The sequence below is a fragment of the Primulina eburnea genome, chromosome 18, assembly GCF_022965805.1.
Source record: "Primulina eburnea isolate SZY01 chromosome 18, ASM2296580v1, whole genome shotgun sequence".
Lineage (NCBI taxonomy): Eukaryota > Viridiplantae > Streptophyta > Magnoliopsida > Lamiales > Gesneriaceae > Primulina > Primulina eburnea.
In genome coordinates, this window is record NC_133118.1 from 929126 (window position 1) to 956230 (window position 27105).

At 35.2% G+C, this 27105-nt stretch overlaps 4 protein-coding genes across 7 annotated transcripts in view; all 4 read right to left on the bottom strand.

Annotated features, from left to right (window-relative positions):
• The window catches only part of LOC140819946 (pentatricopeptide repeat-containing protein At2g27800, mitochondrial-like), an 82270-nt gene extending 76595 nt beyond the window's left edge, over nt 1–5675 (bottom strand). Inside the window, exons 1-4 of one of the 4 annotated variants that reach the window (XM_073180224.1) lie at nt 5380–5675; nt 5097–5266; nt 2372–3796; nt 108–908 (exon numbers count right to left, since the gene is read on the bottom strand). In XM_073180224.1, the coding sequence (XP_073036325.1) occupies nt 877–908; nt 2372–3605 (1266 nt within the window). In that variant the 5' untranslated portion in view covers nt 3606–3796; nt 5097–5266; nt 5380–5675 and the 3' untranslated portion in view covers nt 108–876. Of the gene's footprint in view, nt 1–107; nt 909–2371; nt 3797–5096; nt 5267–5379 lie in introns of those variants that run through there. The other 3 variants (XR_012115320.1, XR_012115319.1, XM_073180222.1) reach the window with 3 other exon arrangements.
• A 1163-nt stretch (nt 5676–6838) lies between these two features.
• LOC140819341 (uncharacterized) lies at nt 6839–10362 on the bottom strand. Its single transcript, XM_073179382.1, has 2 exons — nt 7602–10362; nt 6839–7413 (listed from the first exon to the last, which is right to left on the bottom strand). Exons 1-2 carry the CDS (start codon nt 10258–10260, stop codon nt 7061–7063), a joined length of 3012 nt encoding a protein of 1003 aa, XP_073035483.1. The 5' UTR covers nt 10261–10362; the 3' UTR covers nt 6839–7060.
• Nucleotides 10363–16170: 5808 nt separating this feature from the next.
• On the bottom strand, nt 16171–19633 carry LOC140819340 (uncharacterized). Its single transcript, XM_073179381.1, has 2 exons — nt 16862–19633; nt 16171–16676 (listed from the first exon to the last, which is right to left on the bottom strand). The coding sequence occupies exons 1-2, from the start codon at nt 19566–19568 to the stop codon at nt 16321–16323; spliced, it is 3063 nt and encodes a 1020-aa protein (XP_073035482.1). The 5' UTR covers nt 19569–19633; the 3' UTR covers nt 16171–16320.
• Nucleotides 19634–21042: 1409 nt separating this feature from the next.
• On the bottom strand, nt 21043–23675 carry LOC140819436 (uncharacterized). The gene is made up of 2 exons (XM_073179525.1): nt 23475–23675; nt 21043–23245 (listed from the first exon to the last, which is right to left on the bottom strand). The coding sequence occupies exon 2, from the start codon at nt 23005–23007 to the stop codon at nt 21163–21165; it is 1845 nt and encodes a 614-aa protein (XP_073035626.1). The 5' UTR covers nt 23008–23245; nt 23475–23675; the 3' UTR covers nt 21043–21162.
• Between the last annotated feature and the right edge of the window lie 3430 nt (nt 23676–27105).

The following is a 27105-nucleotide window of genomic DNA, read 5'->3' on the forward strand; positions in this document are numbered from 1 at the left end:
AGTTTCAGAAGCTCGATGAGATGGGCGTCTTGTCATTTACATGAACATTTATATTTGTTGTATTGATGAATTTCTTTTGCTTAAAAAATGTATTATATATTCCAATCTTGGAAAAAAAATTATGACTTAGGTAACAGCATTTCTCCCCCTTGTATGAAAACTTGTGCTACAACTAGCAGCCAATATTACCTGCTTCACCCCTCTCTATCCCCGACCTGCCCCAATTCCAAGTGGCTTCGCTAACACCTGATCAGAAATTTTAGAACTTATAAAGGCCAAAGTTTGGCATTTCTAGACCATTCTCTAGTTGAAAAACTGTTCTGGGTATTATCTGCATGATTCGGTTTTTTTACATCTTTTTCTACATGAGATAATAAGAAAATCTGTCATTCTATGACAGTGAATAGGGGAATTCACTCGACTAGTGTAAAGAAGATGGGGGGAGGACATGGTCATGACGAGCCTTTCTATCTTCATGCCAAGCACATGTACAACTTGGACAGGATGAAAAATCAGAAACTGACTGACACTTCTCCCAGCATTTTGTGACTAGAGCCCAGAGGAAGGGGTTGTGGGGCCATTCCTGTTGGACGGGGCTGAGCGATTCCGGCCCTGGCCAGCGCTGGTGCATAATGCCCCTGAGTACCAGTGCTGCTTCCAGCTTGGGAGCTTGATGACTAAATGGATGATGTAAGAGTAAAAAAACACGTTAAACAAAGGCTAAACCATATCAAAGATATGGAGTGAGATGAGAACCTTCGCTTCAATTGACAGTCGTTCGTCATCACAAAATTCCTCTGTAGAATCGCCCTAACCCATGCAAATTGGTTTCCAAGAATCCATCTGTAGCTTTCAGCAGATCTCCATAAGATATCCTCAAAACATCTCTTCGCATCCCATGCGCCACCCTGTAAAAAATCATTAATCAGCAATTATAAACATTATATGCAGAAATAGCCATTGGTCATAATATACAAACTTATATAGTTATATAGGTTTCTTGGATTATCTTAAGCTGATGCAACGCCATGTTCATCATGATGGGAGGTTTAAAGCAATAGAGGACTGTCAATCAGACCGATTCAACAGAAAATAAGTTCCATCATGTCCACATTTTATTCTTTTGAACTCCACATACTGTCAATCAGACCGATTCAACAGAAAATAAGTTCCATCATGTCCACATTTTATTCTTTTGAACTCCACAGATGTGGAAGCATCCTCAAGGCTGAACCAGTATGGAGCAATTTTACTCAACGATGAAAACCTTTACCAGGTTTTCGATGAGTCAGGTTCTAGGAGGCTAAACCATGGGTGCAAGACAAAAGATAATAAACCACGTCTCCTCCAACAATGTTGCTTAGTTCCTTTGTTACACTCACAAATAATTTTGTCAATGGAATGCTAATGATCAGAACAAAGAGGATGCAATCATACTATAAATTGGGTACATAATGAAATTACAATACAACCCAGAGTTTCCTCTGTGTACGTGTTCTCTCCACTTTATCCTAATTAAGCTAGTAAAAACACTCAAGAAATAATATGACCGAATGCCTTCTCTATTTTAATTCCTCTGATTATATTCCACCCTTGCCCCTCCCCATGTCATTCCCTCTAAAAAAAATTCACAGCTTAGATACAGACTTTGGCCAATTTATTTAAGCCAATTACAATATCACCCTCATGACTAATTAGCCTCGATAGACTTAGTTCCTAACATCCTTCAGGTTGCATTTGAGTGAAAGGACAAACACACACACACACACACACAGAGATATATATTATTTTTTTCAAAGTAAAGGATTAACATTTGGAGGCGAAAAAAATGAAATAAAGATTTCCAATCTGTCCAAGGTTGAGAGGATTTGTAGTCCATAGTATCATCTACACATTTTGAAATGTTAGATTAAAATTAAAATTATTTAATAGTATGCAACAAATTATCAAATATCGAAACTCATCATTCTGAATTCATCAACTCATAGTCCAAACACACTAATCCATTTTTTACAGAATCAATCACTCACAGATGAGATAAATATCTGTCACAAAGTTGTGACACGATAATGACAAAGGGCATGATTAGTTTGATTGATATTGGTTTAATGTTGTTTTATTCTTACTCTGGAATGTTGTGAAGTCGTGAATAACTGTAGCTCTTCATTTTCATCTAGTATCCACTTTAATGCATTATAAGATGAAATAGAAATTCCGGTATATAGCATAAAAACTTGCAAATATTGAAATTATAGTAAATTATAATTGAATATTAAAATACACATCTTGTGTCAAAAAATATTTCTAACATGTACAATTTTTAATTTTGGATAACCATATTTCGAAGAGGTTTGACAAAAATGCACATCACCTGAATCCAAAAGCTCCTTGTATGTTTGCCCATTGACAAGGTGCTTCTCTTGCAACTTCTCCAACAATTTCATAGCATCCCTGACACTTCTCTGCCGAGACATTTCATCAAGCACAGTTCGGTAAGTGATCAAGTCAGGCAACCTTTGACTTTCAGCCATCTCCCACAAGAATTCCACAGCTCCATCGATCTCTCCTTGAAGAGCCAAAGAGTTCACAAGGGAGTTGTACGATTTACTGCTAGGCACAAAGCCACTTTTCTTCATTTTATCACAGAGCTCTCTTGCATTATTTGTTCGTCCTTGGGCACATAACCCATAGATCAAATAGTCATACGAAAATGAGTTGGGCTGACAATCGTAAACCACACCCATCTGATGGAAAATCCTAAGAGCATCATTTACATGAAGTGAAAGCACATATCCTTTGATCATACAATTCAAACAAAAGATATCAGGCTCGACTCCATCATCAACCATTTTCTTGAACAAAGATCTTATAGTTTCCATGTACAAGTGGTTAATATATGAATTCTTCCCTCTACTCAAAAGGGCAGTAAACAATATATTATATGTTCTAAATGTTGGCATACAATCCAATTTCCGACTGTCGCGCATATGATTATATATATTAACCGCTCGAACAAGCTTCCTAGCTTCAGTAAAATAATAAATCATAGTATTATAAAGAGCCTCAGAACCAATAGAAGGCACAGAAAGCACCTGGTTAACAACATTATCCATTTCCTCATACCACTTTGCTGCGCCTAGTTTCTTGATTGTAACGTGATAAGTACATACACTGTGCCTAAACCTGTGCTGGTGAGATGCCCAATTGAAAAGCTCCAAACATACTAAAGGGTCATCTTGTACCACTATAACATCGTGTAGCTCTTCAGGGGTGAATCTGTGCGGGAGTCGGGATATGGCTTGATGAAAAACGGCTTCATTTAGAGTAGGCTTTGCAGCAGCTTTGGCCCTTCTGTTGATTCTTTTTCTCAACGATCTTGGTATTGGCCCTCTGTACGCTCTTGTAGAGTAGTAACAGGGCCTCAAATTTATGCTCATCATTGTGCTTACTGGCTGTGGATCATGAAACCAAACTGGCTTTGCTGAGGAATGGGAAAGAGACTCTAAATCGGAGTCGATTTGGGTAGTGATCAAGTGAAGAAAACTATGAATCGGGGTCTTATAGGCATAAATGTTTTTGAGATGATTTCTGAGTAACAGAAACATATTCAAAATGGAAGCAATTTTTGGTGCTATCGATTGGGGCTGAAATTTGATTTGATGGAGCTGACAATGTGTGTCAGGGGTTAATGTGGAATATCAAATTTAGTATGGGGTACTACAACTTTAGTCAATTATAAACACAGGCCACAAAAGACAGCATAGTATCTTGCATGGAAACAGATATGATGCTCAACCTGCAGCAATGATACATTCCAACTTTAGAAACATCAAATAATCTACTTGTCCCGAATAGAAATAATAATAACACAGCTAACAAGTAACAACATATAAAATTATACAATAAAAAGCATAAATCTTAGTAGTTAAAGACACAAAGCATGCTAATAATTAAGATTCACATAAGCCTTAGAGCTCTCCAGCTCAAGGTGCAAATAGAGGTTCAGTAAGGGTGAGTACTAAATAGACCAGAAATGGTTAACCGAATTTTTTTCAAATCAAACCGAACCGAATTTCTCATTAAAAACCGAAACAAATTAAAATCGGTTATTTCAGTCAGTAATCAATATAAACGAATTTCTCGGATAAAGAATAAAAGGCAAGAAAATAAATCCAGAAACAAAGTTTGGGCAGATCCCTCAACATCATGATAAATCCAGGATTGGCAAAAGTCATTTCGAATTTTTTAATCGATGGATTCAGATCCCTCAACTTCACTTTAAGTTATTTTTTATCCAAAACAAGGCATTCTAAATTTCAACTTCAGCAAACATTTCAAATCATTTCTTCCAAATCCATTCCATTCCAAAAACTATAAGTTGAGAGAAGAAGATAAAAATAATAATTGTGGCACCCTTTTGCAAAAGAAATATTAGATTCTTTAAATTATGAACTCTTCCATAGTTTGATTTCAAGGAGGACATTGTCATGTATACAAATTTAGAAGTAACGTCAAGATAGAAGCCTTAAGATTCATCCAAAAGTGATTCATTGATATTCTAAATTTCTCAAATAAATCTATAAACCCATTAACTAATACGAATATACATCTAAAATACCCACAAAATATTATCATACACATTTAAATTAACGACAGGACATTAAACAAGTTTATAAAAATTATGACAATATTTCTATCAAGTAAATATTATTCCAGGAAAACCAAGAAAGTACCCTCTCCTGCTTTGAATCATTCACCAAATAATCATTCTCAACTCGGTACAGCGACATGTGGATGGAATGATTTCGCATCTTTGATTCCAAATCCTCACGTAATTTTTTAATCCATGGATTCCGATCCCTCAACTTCACTTCAAGTTATTTTTAATCCAAAACAAGGCAATATAAATTCTCAACTTTAGCAGCCATTTCGAATCATTTCTTCCAAATCCATTCCGAAAACTAAATTATTCGATCCAAGTGCAACATATGGGTGCATTTGAATTGAACTATTTGAAATCAAAGAGATTTCAATTTCACACCTCGAAAATTTAAGTATTTGTATAAACAAAAATAGATGTTTTCAAATGCAGCAACCATTGGTCTCAGTTAAATTCCAGACTTCAACTTCGTTCTCAAATCAAGTTCTTCCATTCATAGGAAACCAAATCCTCTTGCTGCTAGCAATTTCCCATAAAATGACAAATTTGATACAAAACACCCGGTTAAAGTGCCAAGCTAACATTATTTTGGCCAATTTTCACCTACTGTTCACTAGCAAAAGTCGAAAACAAAATCATAAAATCTCTTTTAAACAAGTTAAAAAGAATATACGTAATAGATTTTAAGCATAATCAAGATACCAAAACAACAAGCTTACATGCTTGCAATCCGCTTCCAAATGGCCATTTCCTTAGAAAAGGCATTTGTTCCAGAAGCCACCACCATTCTTTGAATTGGGATTCGAGTGGGATGATTTTCTGTGAAATGATATATCTTTTTCAAAATTGCGATCTCCGAGGGATTAATTCAGCCGGAGAATCCATCAAAGGAGGCAGGCCCACGATCGGGAAGAGGTGGAGCCACCGCTCGAGGTGGCGGACTGGGCCAGGTTGGGTCTGGAAATTAGGGGAGGAACGAGGGAGAGTATGTTGAAATCTCTGAAATCGTAAATTCATGAAATTATTTCCATTTTATCAAAATTTTATTCAAATAATGAAATATCAATCATCCAAAATTATCACAATTTTTTTAAGAAGTCATATACAATTAATTTATAATTTTTTTTTTGTGATATTCATTTTGATATTAATCAACGAATCAAATATTTATAACTTCACTAAAATATAAAGATAATTATATAATTCAAATTTTCTCAAATTTATCACTCTAATTTTTAATTTTCAAAAAATTTTACTTAAAATAATATTTAAAAGAAACTAATTTTAAATACACATAACATGCTAAGAATATACCCAAAAACTCTCGTGAGACGATCTCACGCATCAATTTCGTGGGTCGAATATCTTATTTGGATCATCCATAAAAAAATATTATTTTTTATAATAAGAGTATTACTTTTAATTGTGAATATCGATAGGGTTGTCCGTCTCACATATAAAGATTCGTGAGGCCGTCAATCGATCTTTGGGCGATTGCTTTGAACATGCTACCTCAACTTCAAGAAGACAGGTCACACAATTCCTTATTTTATAATTATGCCTACGTTCACCAGGAATGATTTGATCCACAATATTCATCTCTTGGCTTTACATTCCAAAGTCACCCACTCGAGTAGTCATTTTTTCATCCAACAGAATGTTACTCAGCTTCAACTCACCTTGAATGATGATGGAATTGGTGTGCCATGAATTCAACGGCGGAGCCAGGAATCTGACGCTGCTCGAGCTAGAATTTTAAACTCTAACATTAATTTAAAAGCCCAGGTACAAGAGGCTGTACCTCCGCCCCTTGCCATGATGATGTAAGTATTCAACTGCAGCTGTAATGTCGATGACAATATTACAAAATAATATCACGAGTTTAGAATTCGTGGGTTTTACATTTTAGATCATATATTTTGATTATAATGAACAATGAGAATAAAATAATAAGATATTTCAGCTTTTTTTTAAAAAAAAAAGAAAGACTAAACTAATAGGTTACACATTAACTTTGAAAATATAAAACTATCCCAAACTCATCAATAACTCTTGTTCTGGCTGTGATTTGAATATCCATGCTTCAGAGTCTTTGGCATAACTTGCTCAATCTACAGACTACATTTCAATGCCTAAGTGAATCCGACAGAAGACGCGCCGCGCCGGTGCATGAAACTGTGCTGCTAAAGTCTGATGTTATATTTAAGGCTTCTAATAAGTTCACAGAGAGCATACAACCAAGAGCCAATTACAATTCTAGTCTTCGTACACAATAAAGCATAAATCCAACTTAAGTTCTTGATTAAATGTAGCCAGAAAGTACGAGAAATCATAAAGTTTGGAAAGAAAGACACACGATATAAGATGACAAACCAAAAGCTTGCTTCAGTGTAGTGGGAATCAGTCAGCCAAACAAATCTTTCGAATCTTGTCCAATTCAATAACAACATCAGTCATCGTGATTCGATCTTTTGGAAACTCCGTCGAACATGCTACCCCGATTTGAAGAACAGAGTTCAGACAATTCTTGATCTTAGTTTGCATGTTGTGATCTGTGTGTTCAAGCGGAATGATTTGATCTATAATATCCATCTCTTGGCTATGCAAAGCATGGTTAACTAAATGGTGGAGGCTCGAATGACCGTTAAGCGCGGCATCGTCTGTTGGTCTTATGTTTGTGAACATCTCCAGCACAACAATCCCAAAGCTATATACATCCCCTTGCATTGTCATCGAGTTGGTCATCCCATACTCTGAAAATATAATAAAGTGTTTCTCCTTTACATATAGAAGAGAATACGAATATAATCAGAGTAAAAAATTCATTCCTAACTATTTCAATCCCTATTTGGCAATATTGAATAAAGTTGCAGACATGTGATTGAAGTAGAAATTTTTCTTTGTTTTGTGGAATTTGAAAAAGGAAGGCATCCATATATACCTGGAGGAATATAACCAAAGGTACCCTTGATTGCCACCGAGCTGCTGCTTCCTTCGTATGCTGGATATATGTTCGAAACCACTTTTGCCAATCCAAAGTCGCCGACATGCGCAGTCATATTTTCATCCAACAGAATGTTGCTTGGCTTCAAATCACCATGAATGACGATGGAATTTGTGCCATGGTGTAAGTACTCTACAGCAGATGCAACATCGAAGACAATATTCAATTTTTGAGCTGTGCTGAGATTTCTGTTGCTTTCACTTTCAATTTCTACCACAGGATCATTATGCAACCATTTGTCCAAGCTTCCGTTAGCCATAAATTCATAAATCAATGCCATGAAATTGTTCCCCTGGAAGTCTATGCTTTCGCATGCACTCATTATTTTCAAAAGGTTTCTATGTCTTATTGCTTTTATTGCATCGCATTCTGACATGAAGCTTTTGGAAGCTCCTCGGATGTCAAGATTGAGAACCTTCACAGCAATTGACATTTGGTTGTCATCGAGAATTCCTCTGTAGACAGAGCCAAATCGCCCTAACCCAAGCAAATTGGTTTCCGAGAATCCATCAGTAGCTTTCAGCAGATCTGCATAAGATAGCCTCAAAAACATGTCTTCAAATGATGGCGTCAAAGATTGAGTTTTTCTTAATATCTGCCTTCTATAAACGAATATGTAGACGCATGAAAGCGTAAGGCAGATGGCTCCAACACCAAACACGGGGATCAATATTTTCAGAAGATTTGAGAAATATTTCTTCTTGGAATTTGTGGTAGATGAGCAGGGAGGAAGGTTCAAGAAAGCCAAACCTCCACACAAATGCTCATTCCCTTCCAATGAAATCGCGCTCTCATTTTGAAATACTCCTAGTGTCGGCACTTCTCCTTGCAGACCATTGAAGGACAGATTCAAATTCTTCAGTTTAAATTCATTTCCTAGAAAACTTGGGATGGGCCCTGACAGATTGTTTTGTGAAAGATCCAAGTCTTCCAAGCCCTTCAAAGCATTAAGCACAGCAGGTATTTGTCCTTGGAGAGAGTTGTTTTCTAGGTGAAGTCGTCCCAGCTCAACGCAACTACACAAAGTGCTTGGTATAACTCCTGATAATCTATTGTGAGACAAGTCCAAGTCTACAAGATTCTGTAGTGAACCGACTTCTTGTGGAATAGAACCCGTGAAGGCATTGTTGGCCAAGTTAAGAGAAATAGAAATGGATGAAAGGCTAAAAATGTCTCGAGGTATTTCCCCATGGAGTTTGTTAAACGAAAGGTCTAAGTATAGCAAATTTGTACAATTAGTTAGAGTTTGCGGAATCATTACTTCCAAGTTGTTATAACTCAAGTCAAGATGGTTCAACAACGTCAAGTTACCAAGAGAAGATGGTATCTCATTTGCCAATTGGTTTGATTGTAGGTAAAGTTCTTGGACCTTACCAAGTTTTCCGATGCCCACAGGAATAGGACCTTGAAGAAAATTGCTTTCGAAAGAAAGATAAGTGAGACCAATGAGGTTCTGAATAACCGAAGGAATGGTTCCATGTATTTGATTTTCTCCCATAAACAGGATGCTGAGCTTAGTTGAAAGATTAGCAATGGAGTTCGGCAAAGAACCGTTGAAAAGATTACCGCCGACGTATACTTTTTCAAGATTGCTACAATTTGTCAGAGATGAAATAAAGCTAATATCCCCTTGTAAACTATTATACTGAATTAAGAGAAGTTGAAGGGATGGAAGCCTGTTGAAATACTTGAGATTTTCCCCTGTAAATCTGTTTGAAAATAAAAATATTATTTCGAGAAAAGAAGCATTATAGAGTGACAGGGGGATGGGTCCATCAAAATCATTCGCTCCCAAATGAAAAATCGTCAAATTCGGAAGCGTGAAGCCTATATCCCAAGGAATTTTTCCTTGGAGTCTATTGTATCCCATTATGAAATTAGATATACTGGAAATATTATATAAACCAGATGGAATTCCACCAGTCAAATCATTGTTTGCTAAATTCAGATACCATAAGCTCCGGAGATGGACGAGTGAGTCAGGAATTTCTCCTTGCAACCCACATTTTCCCAGAGACAGAGAAGCAAGATTCGTGAGATTGCTGACAAATGGTGGAATAGTGCCTGAGAGATTGTTTTTTGCCAAGCCTAAAGCTTCAAGTTTGAACATAGAGCCTAGCTCCGGGATTATGATTCCTGTGAGATGGTTGTCGACCAAGTTGACGTAACTGAGATTTGGGCACCGGGAAAGGTTTCTTGGAATCCCTCCACTAAAAGAGTTGTTGCTAAAGTCGAGGAATTCAAGACGCCTCAAACGGCCAAATTCTTCCGGGATTTCACCGTAAAAGCTGTTGTTTTGTACAGTAATCGCTCTAAGAAAAGAAAGATTACCTAAATGGGGTGGAAGGGATCCCACAAGGCCACGGGACCTCAAGTTAACAGATACCACTCGGTCTCGATGGCTTTTGCTGCACATAATTCCTTTCCAGTCACAATGATGTACAGTTTCATGCCATGATCTTAGAGCCCCCGATGGATCATCAATGATGGCGTTCTTGAAAGCCAGCAGAGCTGAAGAATCAGTTTCATTGCTCAAGCAAGTCGCAGGAGTAGCCGCAAAATACAAGAACAAAAGGCTTAACGCTAGCAACTCCATGGAATGAATATTACTGCTAGTTTTGTTTTAGTATATAAACAATTCTTTCATCCGACGAATGAACCTTAGCTTCCATCAATCTTTTTGTGGAATTCCATGTTAATCTGTTATTAAATGAAAACAAGAAAATTTGCTTGACTTCCACTGTTCCACAGTTGACTTCCATTTCCCTAGTCATGGAGCCGACATGCATGGATGAAAATATACGTTTAGTTCAATATTATCGAACAATAATTGTGATTTCTTTTTTTTTTTCTTTTTTGTTTGTAATTTAATAAATTTCTTACTCAAGTATGTTATTAATTAAATATTTTATTGATATATTTTCAATTAACTTTCTCTAACAATATTTTTTTAAAAAAATTATTTCTTGTGCAAATTTCAGTTGTGCAACTCGGTCAAAACTCGACTCGAGTAGTTTGAATCTGTGATCGAGTCAAGCTCGAGTTTAATATATTTGTGTTCGAGTAGCTCACTTGATTATATATATAAGGATTTATCTATATTTATTTATATATCAGTTTATTTTTCGAGTTCGAGCTGGAGTAGCTTGAAATATACGCGAATCGAGTTCGAGTTTAAAATTGATCACTCGATTGAGTTCGATTTCGAGACAAAATACAAATCGAGTCGAGCTCGAATAGTATAGTACTAGACTCAATTTGTTTGCAAGCCTAGTCATATACCTATATGGGAGCTAGGCTCGCCCTAACCTAACCATAGCCCATATATGTAATATTTCTTCACAAAAATTATTATTAGACGGTCTCACGGGTCTATTTTGTGAAACTAATATTCTATATTGGTCATCCACGAAAAATTATTATTTTTATGTCAAATATATAATTTTTATTGTAAATATGGACATGATTCATCTGTCCCACGAATAACGATCCGTGATACCGTCATTTTTTTTGGGGTTTAGTTAGTTCGTATTTATTTAATGACATCTAATTTAATTTTTTCAACATATTGGTCTTCATTATTTGAAAAATAGATTAATTCTTTTTTTATAATATTGTTAGACACGAACATAATTTAAATTTAAAAAACTATGCCCTATATTATTAAAAATAATAAAAATATAGTTTCTTCTTCATGCTACTCAAAGAATAATAAAACAAATAAATATTCAATCACTTATAAATTTTCACACAATTATTTTTTCCACAAAATTTAAATGTTACAATATAATTTAATGTTTTACATTAAATTTACAGTATATACATATTATCAATTATGATACATTTTTTTATCATTACTAATTTGGTTGGCAATGAAAAAATATTATAAATAAAATTTTTAAAAATAGAAGCTAAGAGATTAAAAACTTAAAATAATATAAAAGATCTCTTGACTTGACGATTTTTTTATCAATTAAAATTTTCTTCATTTAAAAATCAGAGCTGAGAAGAAAATTCCCCTGCATAAATTCAACTCAAGATTCTACTAAGTTCACAAAGAGCACACCATACAATTATAGTCTTCCTACACATTGAAAAGCATAAATCCAACCCAATGGATCATTGAAATTGTATTAAGTTTTAAACCCAATAAATTAAATTAAATGAACCATATCTTCCAACTGTATTGAAATTGTACCAAGTCTCTATATCTATACGAATATACGAATTGAATTGTGATTTTACTCTATTGTCCTCATTAATTAATTGTCATCATTAAATTTGTACCATTCTCTTCCTAATCTTTAATTGATTATCTTCCTCATCTTTAATTGATTATCCTTGCATTTATTTACTTATCTTTAATTGATTATCTTTATATTTATTTAATTGACTTTTTCACTGAAAGTTTCACTCACTTTTATATATACATATTTGATCACCTTATTTTTATCATCAAATTGTTGCACACCATTAAATAATTGTTAAACATCTCAACTTCTTTTTCACCAAAAAAAAAAAAAAAAACATTTCCAGTGACGTATGTTATAGTACCTATAGTTATTTGTATTCTGAAATTTACAAACACAATCATACTCACGTATTTTACCATCAAATTAATCTTTCTCTGAGAAGTGCTTGATAGGCTTGTTTGAATATTCTGATTCAATTCTTTGGTGGAATATTGATATGATAGATTCATGTTTCATTTCACAATGCTTATATTATGTTTTCTACATGTTTGATCGATTATGGTCACTTGGAAGTTGGAAGCAGTATGCATTTTGACTATGTATACCACACTTCGTTGATTTTTTTCAGCGACAATTTATTAAAAAACTTTGTTAGTTGATGAAAATGACAATTTAAAAATTAGAATAGTAGTTTGATTTCTGAAGTTGAAAACTTACATACACATATGATATTAAAGTTGTGTGTTTTAAAAATAGATATCTTCTGTTCATATGATTTTTAGCATTCGAACAATCTACTCCAAAAACGATGTCATCTTTATTAATTGAAATTTTACACCGATGATTTATTATTGTATCTTTTTTATATAAAACTGTATAACACAAATTATCACAAACTTTATTTTATTCTTTTCATATTTCTTTAAAAATTCTCAAATTATACATACACTCCACAATAATTACATAAAAAATGAAAAAAAAAAAACAATAATTAGTTTATTTAATCAATTTGATTAAAATACTACTTCAACCATTTTTTCATAAAAAACATTCAATTATAATTTGATAATTAACATTTCTACAATAAAATATTAACTAAATCATATCGACCAAATTATTTTTTTCCTCGACAAATTTGATGTTCAAACTAATTTATAATATTCTTAGTAAAAAGAGAGATCGATTCTTCACCTAAATCAGACTTATCCACCTCTTTAGATATTTGAAGTATTTCATCATAAGATTCAGTTGAGGCTTCAAAGGCTATTGTCTTCCTTTTATCCTTCCTTTGAAAATCAAAATTCATCTCAAAGGTTCTGAGAGAACTCATTAGTTCATCTAAGTTGATTGTTGACGTGTCTTTAGATTCTTCAATAGCACAGACTTTGACATTGAATCTCTCAGGAAGAGATCTTAGGACCTTGTTTACCAATCTTTCATTTGGTATGGGATCTCCTAGGCCATGTGATTCATTTGAGAGTTGTCTCAACCGGCAGTCATACTCAAGAATAGACTCCTTGTCCTCCATTCTCAAACTTTCGAACTTTGCTGTCACCATCCTTAGCCTAGTTTTACGCACACTTGCAGATCCTTCACAGTACTTCTGGAGTATCTCCCAAGCATCTCTGGCGCATACACAAGTGGTGATTAGATTAAACATCCTTGTGTCAACAAATGAAAATATAGCATTGAGAGCCTTGGAATTGAAGTTTGAGGTTTGCACTTCATCGACAGTCCATGTACTTTCAGGTTTGTGTCGTGTGTCTCCATCAGCATCCGCAAGTTTCGGTGGACTCCAACCATCAAGTACACGTTGCCAAGCTCTTTCATCAATGGATTTAATGAAAACCCTCATCTTTATTTTCCACAATGCATAGTTTGATCCATCCAACACGGGAGGCCTAAAAACAGTATTTGTTGATCCTTCCATAATTCCTTTACACTCTGAAAACAAAACAAAACAGGATCTCACTTAGTAGCGTCAAGTGGAGGCTCTGATACCAATTGAAAGTTCTGTTCCCACAGTATGAGTGTAATGAGGGTGAGTGTTGTGTGAGTAAAAGGTTAAGTGTTGTACGTAGGTGTTGTAACACTCACGACAACATGCAGCGGAAACTATATATTTAGCACATCAACACATGATTGAAAATAATAACAAAACAGGAGACGAGATAGTTAATTATGCACAAGTATAAAATACTTGTGCGGTGCCTCAGGGCAAAATACTTCACTAGAAAAACTTGTAAGTTTACAAAAATCAATACTAGTTAGAAAACAAAAACAACTCCCTTAAAGGCGAGTAACAACTTGCATCCTAGGCCTCTAACAAACCATATCACCAGTACACAAGGGATGCAACAAACGAGAACTAAAAAGTCTTCAAAAATCAACACACTAATCAACACAATGATTAGGTGTTGTCTTCATCGGATGTAAGCACTTCTCGGCAACACTCAAAACAGTAGTATGGGGTGGCTTCTTTCTCGAAAACTCTTCAAACTTCTTCGTCTCTCCCTTCTCAAAAGCAAAAGCGCCGAGATCAATATCTTCCCCTCTTATTTATGCCCACTTCATTCTCTCTCCTGTTAAACATAGAAAACCAATTTTATTAGAAACAAACTCTCTTCAAAAGGATAATATATCTTAGAGATAATATATCTTAGAGTCTTTTGAATCCACACGAAGTCACAATCCAGAAAGGCAAAAATACTAAGGATATTTTCACAAGGAAAGTAATTTAAACGGAAAATATCTCGAGGAATAAAATTACTTTCAAAATGAAAACAAGAAAATTTGCTTGACTTCCACGGTTGACTTGTATTGACTTCCATTTCCCTAGTCATGAAGCCGACGTGCATGGATGAAAATATACGTTTCCTTCAATATTATTGAACAATAATTGTGATTTTTTTTTTTTTTTGTAATTTAATAAATTTCTTGCTCGATTATGTTATTAACTAAATATTTTATTAATATATTTTCAATTAACTTTCTTTAACAATTTTTTAAAAAAAATTATTTCTTGTGCAAATTTCAGTTGTGCAACTCGGTCAAAACTCGACTCGAGTAGTTTGAATCTGTGATCGAGTCAAGCTCGAGTTTAATATTTATGTGTTCGAGTAGCTCACTCGATTATTTATATAATATGGATTTATGCATTTATTGATTTATCAATATTTATTTATATATCAGTTTATTTTTCGAGTTCGAACTTGAGTAATTTGAAATATACGCGAGTCGAGTTCGAGTTTAAAATGGATCACTCGATTGAGTTCGATTTCGAGACAAAATACAAATAGAGTCGAGCTCGAATAGTATAGTACTCGACTCGATTCGTTTACAAGCCTAATCACATACCTATATGGGAGCTAGGCCCGGCCCAGCCTAACCATAGCCAATATAGATAATTTTTCTTCACAAAAACTCCTATGAGACAGTCTCACGGGTCAATTTTGTGAAACTGATATTCTATATGGATCACCTACGAAAAAACATTATTTTTTTATGTCAAATGTATTAATTTTTATTATAAATATGAACATGATTGATCTGTCCTACGAATAAAGATCCGTGAGACAGACTTATGAAAGACCTACTCATATTTCTTTTATTAATTTTTTGTTTTGTTTTTGGACTTGAATTTGCTTATTCTCTCTTTCTAATTTTTTGTTTTTGGTTTAGTTCGTATTTATTTAATGACATCTAATTTTTTTCAACATATTGGTCTTCATTATTTGAATAATAGATTAATTCTTTTTTTATAATATTGTTAGACACGAACATAAATTAAAATTTTAAAACTATATCCTATATTATTAAAAATAATACAAATATAGTTTCTTCTTCATGCTACTCAAAGAATAAAAAAATAAATATTCAATCACTTATATATTTTCGCACAATTATTTTTTCAAAAAAAAAATTAATTGTTACAATATAATTTAATGTTTTACATTAAATTTACAGAATATTCATATTATCAATTACGATAAAAAAAAATTTATCATTATTAATTTGGTTGGCAGTGAAAAAAAAAATTATAAATAAAATTTTAAAAATAGAAGCTAAGAGATTAAAAAATTAAAAACGATATCTTGACTTAAAACGATTTTTTATCAATTAAAATTTTCTTCATTTAAAAATCAGAGCTGAGAAGAAAATCCCCCTGCATAAATTCAACTTAAGATTCTATTAAGTTCACAAAGAGCACACCATACAATTATAGTCTTCCTACACATTGAAAAGCATAAATCCAACCCAGGTTTTTGATTAAAAGTTTCACAATTGTTAGACGAATATCCTATTAGAGTCACGTTAAAATTATTAAATATTACGTTTAAAAGTTGACTCGTCTCACAAACAAAGATTCACAAGACTGTCTCACAATACGACTTTAAAAGTTTTGGAAAGAGAGACACACTTGTAACATGGCAAACCAAGAGCTTTCTTCAGTGTTCTGAGAATTATTCAGCCAAGTAAGCATTTCGAATCTTGTCCAATTCAATGACAACATCTGTCATCGTCATTCGATCCTTCGGCAACTCCATCGAACATGCTACTCCAATTTCAAGAACAGATTTCAGACAATTCTTGATATTAATTTGCATTTTGTGATCAGTGTGGTTATGCAGATCGAAGATTTGATCCACAGTGTTTATCTCTTGGCTATGCAAAGCATGGTTCACTAAATGGTGGAGGCTCGAATGACCAATAAGCGCGGCATCGTCTGTTGGTCTTATGTTTGTGAACATCTCCAGCACAAGAATCCCAAAGCTATATACATCCCCTTGCATTGTCATCGAGTTGGTCATCCCATACTCTGAAAATATAATAAAGTGGTTCTCATTTATGTGTAGAAGAGAAAATAAGCACATAGCCTGAGATTACAATTACAGAAAAAGAAAATCATTCCTAACTATTTCCCAATTTTGCAATATTATGAAGTATTGAAGTAGAAATTTTTTCTTTATGTGGAATTTGAAAAAGGAAGTCTTCCATGTATACCTGGAGGAATATAACCAATGGTACCCTTGATTGCCACCGAGCTGCTGCTTCCTTCGTATGCTGGATATATGTTCGAAACCACTTTTGCCAATCCAAAGTCGCCGACATGTGCAGTCATATTTTCATCCAACAGAATGTTGCTTGGCTTCAAATCACCATGAATGACGATGGAATGTGTGCCATGGTGTAAGTATTCTACCGCAGATGCAACCTCGAAGACAATATTCAATTTTTGAGTTGTGCTAAGTTTTCTGTTGTTTTCACTTTCAATTTCTACCACATGATCATTATGCAACCATTTGTCCAAGCTTCCGTTAGCCATAAATTCATAGACCAATGCCTTGAAACTGTTCCCCTGGAAGTCTATGCTTTCGCATGCACTCAATATTTTCAAAAGGTTTCTATGTCGTATTGCCTTCATTGCATTGCATTCTGACATGAAGCTTTTAGAAGCTCCTCTGATGTCAAGATTGAGAACCTTTACCGCAATTGACAGTTGTTTGTCATCGAGAATTCCTCGATAGACAGAACCAAACCTTCCAGACCCAAGCAAATTAGCTTCAGCGAATCCATCAGTAGCTTTTGACAGATGTGAATAAGAGAACCTTAAAAAATTTTCTTGAAGTGATGGCATAGAAGAATGAATCTTTTTTAACATTCCTCTTCTATATACGAATATGTAGACGCAAGAGAGTGCAAGGCCAATGGCTACTGCAACCGACATCATTGGGATCAATATTTTCGATAGATTTGAGAAATGTTTCTTCTTGGACGGGCAGGGAGGAAAGTTTAAGAAAGCCAAACCTCCACACAAATACTCATTTCCTTCCAATGAAATCGCACTCTCATTTTGAAATACTCCTCGTGTCGGCACTTCTCCTTGCAGCCTATTGAAGGACATATTCAAATTCTTCAGATACAACGCATTTCCTAGAAAACTCGGGATGGGCCCTGATAAATTGTTTTGCGAAAGATCCATATCTTCCAAGCTATTCAAAGCATCAAGTGCATCAGGTATTTTTCCTTCAAGAGAATTGTTTTCCAAGTGAAGTCGTCCCAGCTCAAAGCAACTGCTCAAAGTGTCTGGTATAGTTCCTGATAATCTGTTGTGTGACAAGTCCAATTCTACAAGATTACACAATGAACCTACTTGTGGAATTGAACCAGTAAAAGAATTGCGGGACAATTCATAAGAAACCAAAACGGATGACAGGCTAAAAACTTCACGCGAAATTGGCCCTATGAGATCATTAAACGAAAGAAATAAGTATAGCAAGTTGGTGCAGTTACTTAGACTTTGAGGAATTGTTCCTCCCAATTTGTTATGACTCAAGTCAACAATGTTCAACATAGTCATGTTCGAAAGAGAAGCAGGTATCTCATTCGACAACTCGTTTCCTTCCAGGAAAATTCGTCGTACCTTGCTTAGTTTTCCGATGCCTGAAGGAATAGGACCTTCAAGAAAATTGTCTGAAAAAGCAATGTCGGTCAGACCAATGAGGTTTTGAATACCCGAAGGAATGCTTCCATGTATTTGATTTTCTGATAAATACAGAGATCTAAGCTGACTTGAGAGATTGGCGATGGAGTCTGGCAACGAACCACTGAAGAGATTTTGCTCGGCAGATAACACATTAAGATTAGTACAATTTGTCAAAGATGAAATAAAGCTGATGTCTCCCTCCATATCATTAGAAAAAATGGAGAGTTGTCGCAGAGATGGAAGCTTGTTGAAGTATTTCAGATTCTGCCCGGTAAATTTGTTTGAAAATAAATATATATTTTCAAGAAAGGAAGCATTCGAGAGTGAAAGCGGAATGGGTCCATCAAAATCATTCGATCCCAAATAAAGAAACCTCAATCTTGGAAGCGTGAAGCCTACATCCCAAGGAATGTTTCCATGGAGTCTATTGTAGCCCATTATGAAATTAGATATACTGGAAATATTGTACAAACCAGATGGAATTCTACCTGTCAAATTGTTGAACCCTAAATGTAGAAACCTTAATCTCCGGAGATGGACGAGTGAGTCAGGAATTTCTCCTTGCAACCCACATTTTCCCAGAGACAGAGAAGCAAGATTCGTGAGATTGCCGACAAATGGTGGAATAGTGCCTGAGAGATTGTTTAATGCCAAGCCTAAAGCTTCAAGTTTGAACATAGAACCTAGCTCCGGGATTATGATTCCTGTGAGATGGTTATCGACCAAATTGAGGTGATAGAGATTTGAGCACTGTGAAATGTTTCTTGGTATCTCTCCACTGAATGAATTGTTGCTAAATATGACAATTTCGAGCCGCCTCAAACGACCAAATTCTTCCGGGATTTTACCGTAGAAGCTGTTGTTTTGTAACACAAACTCTCGAAGGAAAGAAAGATTGCCTAAATGGGGCGGAAGAGATCCCACAAGGCCACGAGACCTCAAGTTAACAGACACGACTCGGCCTCGATGCCTTTTGCTGCACAGAATCCCTTCCCAATCACAATGATGTACAGTTTCATTCCATGATCTTAGAGCCCCTAATGGATCATCATCTATGGCGTTCTTGAAAGCCAGCAGAGCTGAAAAATCAGTTTCATTGCTCAAGCAAGTCGCAGGAGTAGCAGCAAAATACAAGAACAAAAGGCTGATCAAGGCTAGCAACTCCATGGAATGAGTTTTACTGATAGAAAGTATAATCTCTGCCATTGCTTGTTTTTTTGGCATATGAACAATAAAATTAATGATTTCAATCCAATATATGAACAATCCAGTCTTAGTGGGGTTCTCCAAAAACGATTGATATTAAATGAAAACCCAAAAAAAATTTGCTTCACTCTGAATTTGACTAGTTCCACAAAAATATCCAACTCTTCTTTAAGCCATGTACAGATTTTTGTATAAATCTATATTTTGTGATGCACTTTTTGTATTTTGAGTTTCTTTAACTAATGACTGGATTTTGAGTTTATGTAATACTCTTCAGCTTGGGGAAAAAAGAGGCACCGGGGATAGAGTAGGTCACTTGTGAGACGATCTCACGAATCTTTACCTGTGAGACGAGTCAATTCTATCGATATTCACAATAAAAAGTAATATTCTTAGCATAAAAAATAATACTTTTCATGGATGACCCACATAAAATATCCGTCTCACAAAATATGACCTGTGAGACCGTCTCACACAAATTTTTGCCCCGGAGATATATTGCTTTTGATAGTTGATTGAAAAATCATCTGTAACTTAATGGCTAAACTCTTTGATTCTTTCTTGGTTCCATTTTCCCAAGTTAATTTGAAATAAAATCAATTTGGTTCGGCTTGGTATGAATTTTTACATAAAATTTTTGAACCAAACTTAATAAATAATATTATACATATTTTATTAATATTTTCAAAAAAACAAAACGATAATATCACATTATCTCAAATTTAATCAAATTATTCAATCAAATAAAACATTATATTAACTGTCATTTTTTATATATTTTATTATTAAAAATATTATTTATTTCTATACTATTTGTCTCATACCACGAACTAATCGGTACCTTGGAAAACTGAAAAAAAGTACCCTCTTCTGCTTTGAATCATTCACCAGATAATCTTTCACAATATCATTTTAAAGTTATTTTTAATCCAAAACAAAGAATTTAAAATTTCTAGTTGTAACATCCGTTTTCATGATGACAATGAGTCTTGAGTCCAACCAACACATGACCCGTTTGGTTGGGTATGGGAAAATGGGTCTCGGGTCAGATACGGGTATTCAGGTTGGGTTCATTTATAGATAAAGATTTAAGTGTAAGAAATATTAAAAAATTCCTACAATTATATACTAATTCGTACTAAATGTTTATAATTTAATTAAATTTTTTATTTTAATATAAATTAAATATAGAATAAATAAATTTAAATATAAAGCGAATGCAAGTAATATACAAGTGAAACAAAAAAAAAATTTATCTGATAAAATATGTATTAGTTTCATAATTATATTATCATATTGATTATTTGTGTTACTAAAAAAATATCCTAAAGAATGTTTGCTTGAATTACATATTTGTCTAGAGTGAAAATTAATATTTTTGACAAAAACGTAATATTTTTCACGAGTTGAATCGAACAAGAGATCTATCTATAAACGTAATATTATAATAATAATAATAATAAAACATCGAATTTAACAAAAAAACTTGTGCTCCACAAAACAGGATCAGGTCTATTGTAATAATCGAGTTTTATAATAAGAGTACACACAAAGCACACACCTTAAAAGATTACATCGATGAGCAGGAAATGCAACTGTAACCTCCGGGGGATCACATTGGCAACGTGCATTTCTTCTGGGAATGTCCCAGCATATGGCAGCGACCGCATTGAACAAGTCTTTTTGGCCGTTTAAAACTCTCTATCCGAAGCACCTTCCTTTTCGGCCTTCCTGGAGGTCTGCGAGTTTTAGGCGGGCGAATCGTGATGTCAACTTTGGCAACTCCGCCCTCGGTGCCTTCACGAGGTTCGTTCCAAAGGCTTTTGTCAGGAATCGGATATATCATCTGCGAGTAGGTATCGCGGTAACTATGTACAGTGAAGCAGTGTTCGGCAAATAGATGGGCGTTTTGACCACAGGATATGAGTGCTGCTGCTGCGTGTGCACATGGCAGGCCGTAGAGTTGCCAGCGACGACAAGAGCATACTCGACTGCGTATGTCTACAATGTTTGTTCGTTCGGTCGACACGATTTCAAATTCGACTTCATTCGCCCGGAGTACTTTATAGCAGCGAGCATCTGCAATTGCTTCTGAAATCCGCTTTTCGGCAGAAGGGGCGAGGATTGAGGTCCATCTCATGGCCGTGTTACGACGATCATTGAACCATGAAGTTAACTGATGACGAATATGCTCCATCATATGTACAATAGGGAGCTCGTGACATTCCAAAGCCCAATCATACAATAACTCTGTTACTGCAATCGTGAAATGACCGTACCGTACTCCTTCAAAGTACGCAACGGCCCACAGTTGAGGGTCGAAATGATGAAACCATGGCAGGACATCCTGTGAAATCTGCACCATCTCAGAAATTTTATTTTCAAATTCAACAGTTGTGAGCGCATAAACAGCATTCCAGAATATGTTCACCAGATTCGAATTCTTAAATGTATCACGGAAGTTTTCGCTGATGAATCGCAAACAAAAACCATGAAATGCATTAGGGAAATGTGTTTCAACAGCTTGCACCATGCCAGTTGTTCTCTCAGAGAGAATCGTGAGCCTGGGCATATTGTCGGTATTTACTCCAAGAAGTTTACGCAGCTCTGACATAAACCATATCCAGTTCTCATCAGTCTCCTCATCGACGATGGCTATTGCCAATGGAAACAATGCACCATCAGCATCGACAGCAGCAGCACAGAACAATAATCCAAGGTACTTTCCTTTGAGATGAACCCTGTCCAGTTCCAAAAGTGGCCGACAAGCATTTATGAATCCATAGATCGCAGCTCGGTAAGAAACAAATAACCTCTGAAAGGAATTATCTTGCCCAGTGGCTACAACAGAGGCAATGCTACCGGGGTTGGTCTTCCTAATCTGCTCACAGTATGCAGGAATAAGTTTATAACCTTCTTCATAAGTCCCATGTAGTGCAGCCATGCTACGCTCTTTCCCCCGCCACGCCTGCATATAAGAAACAGCGACTCCATGTTGATCACGGATATCTTGCAGGATCTCTTTCGGTTTGTACTGCGGATTATCCTTCACACGCGATTCGACAGATCGTGCAACCCAACCCACAGACGCCTGTTGATGGTGGAGATTCTGGACTCCTTCACATGTGTGTTCACCATGAAGAGTCCTGATAGTAAACGTCGGAACACCAGGGCATTTTGCTACATGCACGCGCCATGCACAACCCTCTTTCGAGCACTTGGCTATGAATCTACTCCTATCAGATTTAACTATCCTAATCTCGAAATGTAACGCTATAGCAATGTCTTTTAATGTCTTCCTACAAGTATCAACATCTGCAAACTCCTGTCCAATTGATAAACTGTAGTTCGCCAAACAAACATTTGTATTTGCATCGGATACAAGAGCAATGGCGTTTTCGGCCGCGTTGGCACTTTCCTTCACATTCGCCATAGTTGGTAAGGCCAGAACATCCATCTCATTTATTAATCTAACTTACAGATAAATCTAGTAACAACCAATCATTCCTCCCTCCTCTTCAGATTGTCAAACGTCCCCATACAATTGCCAAAATCCGTCCAAAAATATCCATAGAACCAAAAGACCACAAAATCGAAACAAAACTGGCAAATCACACATACGGAATCCAACAAAATCCCAACTTTTTAAACATTTCTTTCACATGTAATACCCAAATTCGGCATTCAATATCAGCCTGAAATTTCAAGAAAATGATATAGAAAAAAGCAAACCCAACTTCCATACAGCACAAAAAATAGCTACAAACTACAGGGGCAATTCAATAAAAATAGAGAACGAAGTTCAGAAACAAAAATCCCAGTAGAGTAACACAGCCGCAGGTCTCACTCAGATTTGACCAGGGCCAGCCAATCTGCGTTGGTGATTGCGAGTGTCCAAGAAAGTGATAGAGCAAGATTATTTACCAGATTGCGGTGACTCCAGACGCTCAAATTGCAGAAATACATGCATCCATCCACAGATCAACAAGAAAATGCAGGATATTAGTAGGATTTTCTGAAAATAGTAAAATACATAAGTTTCAAGGGCAATTTGGAGGAGATTTTTCACTTCTTGTTGTGAACATTTATCGAACTCTTGCCCTAATTAATTGAGGCAGATTTATGACAGCAGGAAATAGGTCAAATTGTCCAAGTGAAATGACATATATAGCCTTACTCTTTCCGACCATATCCCAAAAAGTGTAGAATTTAATGCATACTTTTTAAATAAATAAATAAATAGTACATGTCTTTAGAAAATTAGTAAAAAAATAATATTTTATATATTTTTAATTAATTAATAATCGAAATATAAATTCATTATCTTAAATAGAAATATAATACATCAAAAATTAAAGAAACAAGGGGTACAAATTTCTCTACTATATATCTATACCGTATCGAAATATCGATATACCACAAAATTTCTGTCTGCTGGTTATACTTACAAAAGATTTTGGTATATCGAGATTTGATATAACGAAAGTTTCGGTACAGTATCCATGCATATTTTTTTATAAAGTAATTTTCGATATAATATACAGTTTTTGGTACAATATAATATACCGTCTCTAAATAAAACACATGACATTAATTGACTTTGAACTGTAGAATCATTTATTTGTCAATTTATTAAAAATTATAAATAATATCAAATATATAATATTAATTTTTTAAATTATATAACAACTCAAAAATTACACGTGGATGACTCTCCTAAACATTTATCATCAAGAAATTTCTTATACTGATTGATTGAAATGTCACGAAAGACTTTTTATAGAATGTCATTAGTCCTTATTAAATTTGGATAAAATGCGACTAACATAACATAATATAATATAATATATAATAATTAAATGTGTAAATGTTTATAGTAAGAAAAAAATATAGATTGTAGACTAGAATTTCATTTAATACTAGTGATAATATGCACGTTGTAATCGTTTTTTATGTACATAATTTTTTAGTTGATGGAACTAAGTTTTGATATTATCTTATTTTCTATTTTCCGCTTTCTTTTCAGAATAAAGGACGAATAAGTAGACTATTTAAAAGAGATGAGATCCAACTTTTGCATTTTATCTTCAATTGAGTTTGAGGTTTTGAGCTAACGAAGAAAGTTCACTAAGGAACGTCTTTCAATAATATAATGGCAAAAACTTGTGTGAGACGGTCTCACGGGTCGTATTTTTGAGACGGATATCTTATTTGGGTCACAATGAAAAAATATTACTTGTTATGCTAAGAGTATTACTTTTTATTGTGAATATGGGTAGGGTTGACCCGTCTCACAGATTATGATCCGTGAGACGGTCTCACATGAAACCCACTCATAATAGAGAGTTCCTAGTGAGAAGGTGGTTCGGGTTAAATTGTTACTTGTTTTAATGAGGGCTCTAGGATTTTTTTTTTTCATTTTTTCCTTTAAAAATTTTTTGCAAATTATTCGGATTATAATTTTTGTTTTTTTTTAAACATCAATCAGCATCTTTTATTAAATTTCAACTTGAGAGTTACGATCGTTCATAATGATAGTGCTAATAGAAATTGGCATTACATCAGAAATACCAAAACAAGCTTGTTGAAGTGCCGTTTTAGTCAATATATATGAGCGGCTCAATTTGCTTGTCTTCTAACGTGTTCGACTTTGAGTGAACTCTGATTCCTGATGATAGCACGACATGATGTGATAGTGAGGCCAAAAAAAATTGCAAATTATTCGGATTATTATCTAAAAATATTAACTTACGTAATTATATAAATATATTTTCTAATTTTAGATTTCGATTTTTGGATAAGTTATTACGTAAATAATTAGAAAATTAAATTAAGGGTGATTTTACAATTTTGAAGTGTTCATACCAATGTAATTTTTTTTAGGGAGACTTTGTGTTCAGTCCCCATTTTCTGTAATCTTTATCTTCACTCCCCATCAATGAAGGATATTTTTTTGGCATTTTCTCTCATCAGGGAGTTGTAAACAATTTTGTTCTGAAACAGGGACTGATCACCAATTCACCGTTTTTTTTTTAAAGCGTTCCTATTATATAAGATATTATAATATAAATAACATATCTAAATGATTCTATCATAAGTCTATTAAAACAACAGCTACCATAAATTTCCTCCTGATATCACCTACATATAGAATCAAGGGCTATAATAATAAACATAAGAAATCATACAAGACAAAGTCACGGGTTAATTTTGTAAGATGCATATCGGACTCAGCTTGACCAATGAAAAATTATTATTTTTATGTCGAAAATATTATTTTTTTTACCACATGTATGACCAGCCGTGCTCACTTACGTGATCATTAATTAAGTTGATACTCACTTATTGGATGTGATGAAATTAGAAAAAAATGTATATGAAATAAGTGAATGTCACATTATCGATGCTCACATAAGTGTACACGGTGAGTGATGTGATCCGGGTAAAATGGATGAGCAGGGTCGGGTGCTCCACCGGATCAAATCAAGAATTTATAGTGTTGTTTAGGAAAATGAGCAAGGTAGATGGCTTCGATCGTGACCTGCAAACAATGAAAGGAACTCGTGAATGGGCGCCGGAAGGGTGTCCAGCGTGACCACTCCGATGCTTAAGTCAGCAGGGTTGTCGAGAGGGAACTTAAAGCAATATGTATGGATGCTTGAGAGTGAAGAAATTTCAGACCTCTGTGGAATGTCAACGATACCTGCTATTTGAAGAGAAGCTAGGGCTACCTTGATGCGCGTGCTCACCTACTACCTGTACCCTCGGACGTTGACGGCCTGTCGGGTCCCTTTCTACCCGATAGCTTCGTGGGTACTCCAAGAATAAGGGACGTTGACTGCATGTCCAGTCCCTTTCTTCTCCATATTTTCGGGGATACGTTCAGGCGGAAGACGTTGACTTCCCGCCCAGTCGCTTTCTGCCTTACAATCTGTAAGATCCTCTAAGTAAGTTACTCGAGTATTGAGCCCTCGGCTTCAGCATGAAAGCCCGGTCCCTAGTTGCTCGGGAGGTAAGTAAATACCCGATCATGCATGAAGCGCCCAGTCGCGTGGGTAACAATCGCCCTCCCGATTTCTATAGGGGCTACTCAATGACATTTCCCGGGTCCTCCAGGACCCGAGCCCTTATAGGGGTATCACCACCCATCCCTAAAATAGTCGGGCTAGAGTCTCACTCGCTGTCCCGATTGGTGTGAAATAATTCACGGTGTATAATAGCATCGGAGCCTTTAAATATCCCGTAGAAGAGATGTCACGCCTGGATGATTTGTCTCCCGGACCCTAATGAATTGTTATCCAGCCCCTCTGGATGTTGCATTCGTTATAATGAGATGCACCCACAATTAATTCCTACTAGAAAACGCTCCACATCTCGAGAAATGGATAAGTCTGACACCTCGACAACTGTGCACGTCTTTCCCCCTCCCGGCACAATTTCCAAAACTTATCTCAACCGTTCAGGCATCTTGAAGATCAACGGTCATTATTAATTTGTTCTTATTATAAATAGGGCCTTACCGATCCGTCATCATACCAGCAAAGTGTTGTTAGGA

What these genes read in the sequence shown, in the direction of transcription:
- LOC140819340 (XM_073179381.1), bottom strand. Translation starts at nt 19,568, where the DNA reads ATGCCAAAAAAACAAGCAATGGCAGAGATTATACTTTCTATCAGTAAA. An exon ending in CATTGGTTATATTCCTCCAG is followed by an intron (nt 16,677 to 16,861) that starts GTATACATGGAA and finishes TTATATTTTCAG; the next exon opens with AGTATGGGATGACCAACTCG.
- LOC140819436 (XM_073179525.1), bottom strand. Translation starts at nt 23,007, where the DNA reads ATGGATGTTCTGGCCTTACCAACTATGGCGAATGTGAAGGAAAGTGCC.
- LOC140819341 (XM_073179382.1), bottom strand. Translation starts at nt 10,260, where the DNA reads ATGGAGTTGCTAGCGTTAAGCCTTTTGTTCTTGTATTTTGCGGCTACT. An exon ending in CTTTGGTTATATTCCTCCAG is followed by an intron (nt 7,414 to 7,601) that starts GTATATATGGAT and finishes TTATATTTTCAG; the next exon opens with AGTATGGGATGACCAACTCG.